We start from the raw sequence: 11722 nt of genomic DNA on the forward strand, positions 1-11722 counted from the left end.
CGTAAAAAATGTGGTGAAGACTTCTGTGATTATTCCGATACCACCACTTCATGAAAAATTTCATATAGAGATGTTAAAACTCGATCACAAGAAGAAAACACACCAAGTAAGATATTGTTCCTCATTTGTTTATAATAGATGAATTGAAAAACACATCTGACAATTAAATTAATTATAAGAAAATCCATAAACTAAAATAATTAATAAGAGAAGCATTTTAAATTTGTGAACATATTTACAATTTCAACACATCTCACACATTAAGAAACTAAATTATATGTCCGCCTATCAGAAGCTCCAACTTGAGGTTTGAGCACAAGATTCGCGCTCCAATTTTTCAAAACATTTGCTTGCTTTACTCATTTCACAAACATATGCTGTTTTAGTTTAATGGATTTTCACCCGAATCACCCAATGAATTGGGTAAATATTCACAAACCAAAAGTACAAAGTGAATTTCTACCAAACCGCCACAAACATATCCATATGCTATCAAACAATATTTAATGAACAAGGACATTGCGACCCCTCTTGCAATTATGACTGCCTAATTGATCAATGTGAATGCACACCAATTGTTTGATTTATTAATTCATAATATCCAGCATTTCAATTCAGCCTCAAGTCAAAATAGCTAGTTTATTCCATTTCCATCAACAAGAAGTGGTGATAGAATCCCAATTTACCGACATATATAACCTTACCAGAACGGTTAGTAATATTATTTATTAAGAATTAGAATTAGTATTAGAATTGGTACAGGACTCTAAATTTTTAAGAAAATAGTTTTCTTTTTGTATTTACAAAAATGTTTTTTATAAATATATTTATAAAATATTATAATTTTTTATAAATTCTTTGTATTTTTTAAACGAAAAATACGTAATAATAACAATTAATTTTACTGCCCTACATCACTTTCAATGCATAACTTTTTTAAGAAAAGCATTTTTTTCTCCTTCATTTTAAGCTGGCATTGACACCTTATAAAAAGATGAGATAGATCCATATGAGAAAAAAGTGTCATGTGCCATTTTAATCACACATGTTCTATTCCATAGGACACGATTAGTTGCCTATCTTTTTCTATGTTTTATCTATTTAATTAATTAATTAATTGATTAATTAGGTTACCTTAATCAATCTTAAGTACCTTTCAGAGTTCACAAATAGAATTGAAAATCCACCGGCAAAGATAAGCGCGTTCATTTATTATTTCTAATTACAGTTATGTTTCACACAGGACAGTTAACAATTATTACAACTTTTTCTTTTTTAGTAGAAGTTTTAAATTATCACCAATATTTATGTTTTCACAGGAATAAATAACAGTTAACATTTCACTAGATGCTTAAAGACAAAAATGTCCTCCATTAAATTCTTTTGACGATTTTTTTTTTATTTTCAGTTTGATTCCGAGAATTTATCAAAATCAGAATCATAATCGATTTCAAGTCAAATAGAAATATTTACAGATCACTCAAAAAAAAAAAATCTTCACGTCATTCATAGAAATTAAATCTAATGTCTGAATCAACTTCTTAAAATACCCGGTTTCTATTAATTTTGTATTTAATTTATTAATTTTTGTATTATGAAAAATAAAATAGAAAAGTTGAAAAACAATGTCAGAAAAATGTTTTAGAAACTTGTATTTGAGTCAAAAAGAAAGGGAAAACAAAAACTTGGTACTACTGTATAAAAATATGCAAATTTCAGAATATTATTAAATTGTACTGAAACCGAAGCAGTGTCTGTGCTGAAATCGGATCAGTACAAAATCTGTTTGCATCTTGCTTCTTTCTCTTGCTTGTAGCTAACTCATTCTTTGTCTCTTTCTCTCTCTCTTTCATTTCCAATGCACTTTAATCATTCGACGAAATTACTCAGAGAGAAAGATAGAACAACAACCACACACACTCTCACATTACACAAAACACAATAAAACCATTAATCTATTGTGTTTTGCATTGCAAGTTAGTACTGTATTGTTTATCATCAAACAAACAACTAGGTACTATACTATTGCTTCTCTTTTTTCTTTGATCTATAATCACACCAATTGAGTTTTTCAATAGTTGGTTTTTAGTAACTATTGATTTGAATAATGATTTTTGACTTGCTAGTGGAAATTCACTGTTATGTAGTCTGTTAATGCTGCTCACCAACCCATATACTTCAAATTTTTTATTTTTTTTAAGTTTTGGTTTTAATGGTTACTGATATATATCCATTTCATTACTGGGTCCGTGATTTATATCAGATGCGGTGAATTAATTACTCCTTTTTCTTGTCTTTATTCCTCTGTTTTCGATTCCTTTTACAGGAAAAAGTTTTGTTTTTTCTTCTTCTCTATTCTCTCTCTTATTTAACTTTCATTTTTTTTTTTTAATTTTGGTTTTGTTTACTTGTGATTCCTTAACTGGAGCTGGATTCTTTAAAATGGGTTCTTGTCAAAAACTGATAACGTGTTGAATTGACATAAACAACACCTGTCTATTGGTTTCTTAGTCTTCATTTTCAGTGTCAAGAACATTAATAGTTTGAAGATTTAATAGTTGAATTGAAGATTTAATAGTTGAATTGAAGTTTTCTGTGTTGTGGTTATTCAGAGATAGAGAATGTCCAGGCCTCTACATAGAGGTGTGTCTGGAATTCGTGTACCTGACAGCATCAATGATTCATCATGGGACTCACAATCCAAAGACAAAACAGAAAAGGATGATTTTGATAAAAGGGGTTCTTCAGATCACACTCCTTTAGGATTGAGGTCTCCTCTGAGGTTGGTTTTTTCAGATAAAGAGAATGGTTTTGCATCTGATCCATTCATTGTTGGCACCCCAAGAAGCCGTTTTAAGTTGCTGTTGTTTTCATTGAAGTTTAGTTTAGTTTTTATAGCTGTTCTTGCTCTTGTTGGATCTTTCTGGTGGACTTTGAATTTGTCATCTTCGTCAAGAGGCCGCGTTTACCATGGTTATAGGAGGCTCCAAGAGAAGCTTGTTTCTGATTTGATGGATATTGGTGAGTTTTCTAGGGGTGCTTCAAGGTGGAAAGAATTGGAAACTTGTTCTTCTGAGTTGGAAAACTTTGTTCCTTGTTTTAATGTTTCTGATGGAAATGAGTTTGAAAGGAAATGTGAATATGACCAGAGGCAAAATTGTTTGGTTCTGCCACCAGTTAATTACAAAGTTCCTCTTAGATGGCCTACTGGAAAAGATGTTATTTGGGTTGCTAATGTAAAAATCACTGCCCAAGAAGTTCTTTCTTCTGGAAGCTTGACCAAAAGGTAACTGACATGTCTTTTTCACTCTCTTGTAACTTTGCAGCTGCGGTACGCTGCAAACCTTTATATTGCTGGAAAGTGTGTCTGATACAGTCAAAATTGCGCTTGCGAAGCCATTGCAGATACCTCAAAATTGTTTATAATGCAGTTGTAAACCACAATTTAAAAGCATGCTTGCTATCGATTGCACTTTTTGTCGGTAAAGTTTTAATATTTTTTCTTCATTCAATTACAGGATGATGATGTTGGATGAAGAACAAATTTCCTTTCGTTCAGCATCTCATATGTTTGATGGAGTTGAAGATTACTCACATCAGATTGCTGAAATGATTGGACTTAGAAATGAATCTTCCTTCAGACAAGCTGGGGTAAGTGTATATATGCTCTTTATTGAAATTGGTAAATTGAGTGTTTGTTGGTTTCATTTTTTCGAGATGTGTCTTATGATCCATCATATTTACACTTCACTTATTTGGTACTTTCTGGATGAAGCTTGTACCCTTGTCTGAAATTGTTTGTTCTAACCTGTGTTTGGAGGGACTTGTGTTTTGATAGATTTTGGTGACTTTGAAACCGAGTTGAGTTAAGCTTGACTGTGATATTCCTTACCTTAAACTTTGATTGATAAATTTTGGCTTCCTGAAATTTCCAGATTCGAACCATACTAGACATAGGTTGTGGCTATGGTAGCTTCGGAGCACACCTCTTTGATAGTCAACTTTTGACTTTGTGCATTGCAAATTACGAGCCTTCTGGTAGTCAAGTTCAGCTTACTCTCGAGCGAGGTCTTCCTGCTATGATTGCTTCTTTCACTTCAAAACAATTGCCATATCCGTCTCTGTCCTTCGATATGTTACATTGTGCAAGATGTGGCATTGATTGGGACCAGAAAGGTATTTTAATTTAGGATCTTTAATTTTTTATTTGGCTTTAAAACCATAAATTTTGTTGTATGTAAAAATTGTATTCTTATTGACATCCATATTATGTTTTGTATAGATGGAAATCTCTTGATTGAAGCGGATAGACTTTTAAGACCGGGCGGATACTTTGTCTGGACATCACCACTTACCAATGCTCGTAATAAGGAGAATCAGAAAAGGTGGAAGTTCGTGCACGATTTTACAGAAAATCTCTGCTGGGAAATGTTATCACAGCAAGATGAAACTGTTGTATGGAAGAAAGCAAGTAAAAAGAGTTGTTATACTTCAAGGTAATCCTGCTTTACATGTGTTTATGAGAAATTATTTCACGTTTGTGTAACTGGAAACAGATTACTATCTGTCTATGCCATTTATTTTACTTCAAAATTAAAGAGGCATTGATCCTTAGCATTACCTATTTTTATCATCAGAAAGCCTGGTTCTCGCCCTTTGTGTGGTAGAGGTCTTGATGTGGAGTCTCCATATTATCGCGAACTGCAAAATTGCATAGGAGGGACGCAGAGCAGCCGTTGGGTTTCGATTGAAAAAAGGGAAAAATGGCCTTCTCGAGCTAATTTGAACAAGAACGAGCTAGCCATACATGGTAATTGTTATGTTCTTTACAGAAGTGATTATACTTTAACAGAGTTTCTCAGTGATTAATTTTTTTGTATCGCCACTAGGATTGCTGCCTGATGAATTCGCTGAGGATTCTGACAGCTGGAAATCAGCTGTTCAAAATTATTGGTCACTCCTTTCGCCTCTAATATTTTCTGATCATCCAAAGAGGCCCGGTGACGAGGACCCTTCGCCACCTTACAACATGTTCAGAAATATTCTAGACATGAATGCTAATTTCGGAGGCTTTAACTCTGCATTATTGCAAGCAAGAAAGTCTGTGTGGGTAATGAATGTTGTCCCAATAAGTGGACTCAACTATCTTCCTTTGATCCAGGACCGAGGTTTTGTTGGCGTTTTGCATGATTGGTATTTTAATCTCGTTGCTCTTTTTCTTATATGAATTTTCTGGCTTATGCTAAATTTACTTTCTTCCTTCCATCTTATAAATCTTGTTTCCTTCTAAATACATAAGAGTTATGGTTTTCTTAATATTAGTTTCTTCCATAGCTTACAAAATATCAAAACTTGTGATTTATTAGAGTCTTGAAGTATAGTTTCTAGTTCCTAATACAGATTATAGTTTTTCTTATTATTGAGTTTTGTTGGCGTTTTAGGTGTGATGCTTTTCCGACGTACCCAAGAACCTATGACTTGGTGCATGCAGCTGGGCTTCTATCTCTTGAATTTTCCCATCCGCGCAAGTGCACCATGCTTGATCTGTTCATTGAAATTGACAGGTTACTTCGCCCTGAGGTAAGTCAAATTAAAGATTCTCGATTACATTAAATTTTTTGAGTCATTAAATTCACTACCTAAAACTGTGTCAGAGAGACAATTGTCGTTGAGAATCTTCAATTTCAAAAATCATTTTGAAATTGTGTCAATTTTGTCACACAAATTGTGTGACCCCTATAAATTCTGAGCCTAAGTTATTTTATCATATGGAATGCCTTCTGATATGCTGTTATTTGTCACGCGTGCAGGGTTGGTTTATAATTCGCGACACAGTTCCCTTAGTGGAATCAGCTAGAGCTCTAACAGCGCAGCTGAAATGGGAAGCAAGAGTCATAGAAATCGAAAGTAACAGCGAGGAGAAACTTCTGATATGCCAGAAACCTTTTTTTAAGAAACATGCAAGCTAATTAGTCGAGAAGTCCTGGAGAAATTATACCATAATATACATGTATTCATTTCCATAATTATCATAAAGTTCTGCATACAAAGTGAGGATTGCAAAAGGAAGAAGAAAAAGCAATAGAAGATGATACCTTCCAACACATATCTCCTATGTAGCCTAAGGTGTGCATAGGGTCATGTAATTACTACACAATCAACACAGCAGTTGATCAAGAATATTGGTAGATTTATTTTTCATTGTGATGTCTGATTAGAGTTTCATAAACACAAATTTGTTATTGGGAATAAAATGATAAATAAGTTGTTGCCATTGTTGTGGTATATAAAATGCTGAGTGTATAAGACTACCCTAGCTGGAGGCTGCTTCATCCAATCCATTGGATAAACCGAAACGACCTTAGCCGACTTTTTAGCAAAATGTGTTGAATGAGAAAATTGTGGTCTTTAATTTTGCTCAGTGTTTCATCAGTATTTACTTGATCATCCTCCTCTGTAATAACAACCATCCGTTCCTGGTCATAATCCTCATTCTCTTCAGTATATTGATCTAAAGATTTACCCATATCACAAAGAATCTTTAGTAGTCTTCTATCTTTCTCATTTCTGAGGGTCAGCGTCGACCTGGTATGTGGCACCTTTGGATTTACGTTTTGTGGTGTAACCACAAGAAAATTTCTTGATGGTGGGCTGTAGTTTGGAAGCTCGGGCAAAGGAAGGGGAATTGCTAAGTAGTGAAAAAATCTTATGAAAATCCAATTTTTTAAATCTTATATCTAAAATGCATTTTTGGACGCATTGTGCATTTTATAAAAGATGCCCTAATTGAGTTTCACTTCATATATTTTTTTTAAATTTATTTTAAAAATGCATCTTTAGAACACCTTCAATGTACATCTCATGCATTCCTCATTTAAACATCATTTTTTTATATAAATTGTTTTGGAGATGCATATCCGTATTCATACCAAAAAGAATTTGAAGATGTATCTCTGGAATCACACAAAACAATAATTTTTTACTTTGATTTATAGATGCTCTGATGAATTTGACGATATATTATAGCTATAATACCATTTTCGATTTTGTATAAATTAAACCACATACTTTCGGAATAATATGAAAATGACATATATAAATTAATAAATCTGGAGTATATAATGAAGTCAAAATAAAATAGAATCGAAAATAGTATATACTAATACTAATATACTATTGCGTATGACGGATTTGAGCCCTCATGTTCCTACGATGCCTCTCGTACTGCAGTGCCTCCTATACTTCCCTTATCATGACATCTAAAATGTCATTCACCTCAAAGCCATCCGAAAAGAGTCCTTTGTCAATACTCGCTTGCCCAATCTTCATGATAAGACAACATCTAGGCAACACATCAACACCATGATATGTTATAACTTGCTTCACCTCTAAGATCTCCTGATGTGCTGGCTTATGTGTCATATAAGGATGTGACACCCTGAAATACCACTGGATGTAGTCGTGTACAACACTCTAGTCGCTAGGAGCTATGGTACTCTATGACTCATCTAATATCATAAGATTAAGATAATCATCAAACATTGTATATATACCTCTACATGTCATAGCGGGAGGAAAAAACTCATAAGGATCTCTAGAAATAAATAGCATGTAGTCGAACTGAAGGAGAAGGGCGATCCAAAACGCAGCGAAATTTAAAATTTCTCCTTTAATGATCCTTACGAATGGGCATGATCAGTGATAGAATCGTTACCTCTTGTGGCGATTGCAACCTTTGATGCAGATCTACGAAGCGATCACGAACGTTGAACAATGACAACGCCTCTACTCAGTCCACACGAACGAATTCCTTCAATCTCAGTGCTAGCTGCTACGAATGAAGGCTTTGAGTAAGAGAGAGAGAGAGAGAGAGAGAGAGAGAGAGAGAGAGAGAAATGAAATTGCAACTGCACTAATGCTTCTACATAAGGGTTCTATTTATAGAACCACTTGTGTGGACTGCAAGCTAAAAAGTCCACTCAAGTGTATATGGCCCATATCTTATAATATGCCAAAATCACTTAAGTGTGTGGTACCTTACCATATTTCGTATTCTACTTAAGTACACCGTACCTTACGATGTTCTACAATTCACTTAAGGGCACCGTACATTACGGTATTCCTTAGTTACTCTATCTCTCATCAATCCGTCCTTTGTGTGTGACCCTGTAGGTTTTCGCGGCATTGGCAATTATATTAAATCACGTATTTAACATAATAAACAGTGAGCGGTATCTAGCAACACATCACTGCTACCCAAGACACGAAAATGTCATGTGATCTGACAAATCCTTCTGTGATAATAATTATATGTATAATTACCCTTTTGCCCTTATGTTTATATTGAACACAAGACATAGACCGTGTCATCCTTGTCCAGTTCAATATTGGGCCCATAGACATTTATCCTGTTACGCAGGATGGGCAAATTCCATCTAGGTCACTCATGTCCCTTAGCATGCTTCGTGGAATACCCATCAACTGTCTTTATGGTCATCCAGTTACGGATAATGTTTGATCAGCAATAAGGCACTCGACTCTACATCTATGGTCTATAGTGGTTTTAGGTCGAAGGGTGGTATACACCATTATCACCATGAAAATAACTTATGACACTTTGCATAACATTCTATATAGTATTCTCATAGCGGGTCAATCCAGTATAAATATTACTCTTAATATTCATACCTATGTTTAAGACTTGATAACTCCTTATCCATGATCTATGAGATGTGATCATCAGTCTATATACATAATAGTCTTAATGCTTTAGTATTATCCCACTTCGCAATAAAACTCGACTATGGATACTTTAAGAATAGTGTCCTTATGTTTAATGTGATCTCATGATTAAGTCACACTTGATACATTAAACAGACTATCTATTCTAGGGACTTTATTAGACAAACATAATAAAGAAAAAGCCTTTTATCATTGATAAATAATTCGATACAAGTACCAAAAGTATTGGCCTCTAGGGCTTACACCAACATGAACTGCCGCATGACACAGTCAAACATATGAGGATACGTCAGACCTGAGCTGTAAGCCAACCATCCAGAGTATAAGATTATGACGTCAAAGGGACGTGTCTCACGGTGAGTGACGTAAGTACGAAAATGTATATCATCTGCTACCAAGCGGTCAAGATACACTCTTATGGCTCAGTCGTCTGATTCAGTTAGCGAGACAAATGCAGAAGCACGTGGCATATCCTCAGTTTAGGTCAGAACACATGATCAACCGGATATGAGTGGGAGGTCTTGGAGGATCCAAGCCTAAAAATGGTACATATGAATCATTAGTAAAAGATGCAGAAATGGACGTAGCAAAATTTTTATGAAAATGACACACTAAAAGACGCATAAATATTACCGTCAATAATGTGATGTTTCCTGTCACATGTTTTGTCTTCCACATACAACCTTCAGCTAACTTGTAGTACATGTAGACCAAATAAGCGATCCCCAAATTATACTCATAGATCCGCTCTAAGTCATCGATGTATCGTAGGTAGACCACATCCACATAAGTGACACTATTGTCCACAAAAACGGACGTGCCAACCAAATACAACATGTACGCTCTCATAGCATATGCTTTATGCTGCATAACCTTCTCGTCATCACTAGAAACCTGTTTTACATTATGCAGTTGTTATGTATACAACCTCTCTTGGAATCGAAACCTAGAATGTCGTGGTCTAACAGTCTCCCCTTGATCAGAAGATGCGGGATGCACAAGACATGTCTAGTGTGATAGACATCTCACCATGTGGAAGATGAAATGATGACGTCTCTAAGTGGCATCTCTCTAGAAACACAGACAACATATTATGGTTAACCTTAACATAACCAATCCTGCACATGTCTCTCAGGCTAGATAGCTACACGGCATCCTGAAACCATGCTCATTAGGCTGCAGCAGACCTGTAAGCTTCCGACCATGGTTGGTGAATTTTAAAGCATCATGGTCCTGCAGAAAAATAAATCATCATCGGAAACTTTGAATATTATAACAAATATAATATTTCAAAGAATGAATACAACTGAATTTTACCTCTCTATCCCAGACATGTTTGGTAGTATGGTTTGGGTATAGAGGCAACAACGATAAGTTTGATGGGCCTCCTCCAAATCCCTCGGGTGCCTCAGGTGCTTGTGGAACCACTGGTGTTTAAGTAGTTAAGACTTGTATCCTACGGGAAGATGAAGAAAGATATGCATGAGCCCCAAAAGTTGACGCCTCTGCATCAACCAGGCTAAAAATGATAGGTGCCTGCATTTATCAAGATCTTTCCCTCCAAGTCGATGCATATTGTGCAACTCTGTCGTGCCTCAATCTATCTAGCTTATCAGCCATAATGCTTTTAAGTAAACCACAGAAGCATTATACATATGAAACACAATGATATCTAGCGAAAAAACACAGACCGATCAAATTCGGAGACGCGTCTTCGGATTCTAGTAATCGAAATGTTGGAAAATTCCAGAGGTGCATCTCCGTAAGGTTCTGCACCTCAGAAGCACGTTAATGGTGGAAATACAGTCTGTGCCAACATCCAAAAAATGCACTGATAATTTAAACTACCTATCAAACACATTTCTGATTTCAATAATATATTTAAACTACTTATTAGATAACCTAATGTTCAATTTCTACAAATGTATAAAGAAATATATTTTTATAGAAAAATTATAAACTTACCAAATGTGAGTTTAGTTTGATGTTGAGTGAGCTCTTTGATCGAATTAATGTTGATGGAAGAAGCTTTGAAGCGAGTTGAATGATTTTGAGAGAATATGAGTTGAGAGAGTTTCAGACTTGAGAGGTTGAGAGTTTGAGAGAGCATTTTAAGGAGTGAGGAAGGAGAAAAATCCTGGTGCATTTTTTATTATAGCAGCATCCGGAGATGTATCTTCGTAAGTTACACAAAGATGTATTTATGTAAAAAAATTGCATTGCCTTAGGGACTGACTCAGGAACGAATGTGTTTAAGGTGCATCTAGAGATGCATCTCTAGATTCTAGGGGTATATTTGGTTTTTCACGAGGATGTGATAGCAATTCTTATGGGGCTTTAAGAAACTCCCCAAAGGAAGTGGTTTGAATCCAATTTTATCCATTATCTCCAAATTCTAATGGAATTTCTCTCTAGACTCCATGAGGCATTCTTCCACCATCGTGAAAAGTCATAACTACACCTAGAATCCAGATATGCATTTTCGGATGCACATTTTTGTCTATAATCCTAAGCGCAAATTAGAGAGGCACCCTTATTTTGTCAAAATTTAGTCTGGAGATGCATCTCCATATTAACCTTAGGGTGAGTCTAGATATGCATCTCTATATTAACCTTAGAGTAAGTCCGAAGGTGCATCTCCGTAACAACCCATGATTCAAAATTCAATGAGTTTTACGGAGAGACATCTTCAGAATATGCTATGTTAGGTCAAACCATAAACAATTGCAGAATTTTGGAAAAATAACACAAATTAACATTCAAACACTTAACATTACATAAATAGTTATTAGCATAAATTTAATATTACATATCATTACAAACGGGTGGTTTAGGACGTTGCAACATCCTTAGTATATCTTCGGCGGATCTTGCAATCGACCCATCCACTTCAATTGGATCCTTTGTTGAGTAACGGTAAAATGCATTCCACATAACCTTTATAACCTCGTCCGTGTACAGTTCAACCTTGATGAACCGT

General features: G+C 35.1%; 1 protein-coding gene across 2 annotated transcripts; it reads left to right on the forward strand.

The window, feature by feature from the left end:
- The first annotated feature begins 1707 nt into the window (after positions 1-1707).
- Positions 1708-6274, forward strand: LOC127118770 (probable pectin methyltransferase QUA2). 2 transcript variants are annotated; one of them, XM_051049027.1, is made up of 9 exons: positions 1708-2014; positions 2613-3286; positions 3519-3651; positions 3936-4176; positions 4283-4496; positions 4638-4810; positions 4890-5193; positions 5442-5580; positions 5811-6274. In XM_051049027.1, the coding sequence occupies exons 2-9, from the start codon at positions 2622-2624 to the stop codon at positions 5967-5969; spliced, it is 2028 nt and encodes a 675-aa protein (XP_050904984.1). In that variant the 5' UTR covers positions 1708-2014; positions 2613-2621; the 3' UTR covers positions 5970-6274. The 2 variants fall into 2 exon arrangements, with proteins under 2 accessions (XP_050904984.1, XP_050904985.1); XM_051049028.1 differs by lacking the exon at positions 1708-2014 and having other exon boundaries at positions 2062-3286.
- The last annotated feature ends 5448 nt before the right edge of the window (positions 6275-11722 follow it).

Source organism: Lathyrus oleraceus, chromosome 2 (assembly GCF_024323335.1).
Source record: "Lathyrus oleraceus cultivar Zhongwan6 chromosome 2, CAAS_Psat_ZW6_1.0, whole genome shotgun sequence".
Lineage (NCBI taxonomy): Eukaryota > Viridiplantae > Streptophyta > Magnoliopsida > Fabales > Fabaceae > Lathyrus > Lathyrus oleraceus.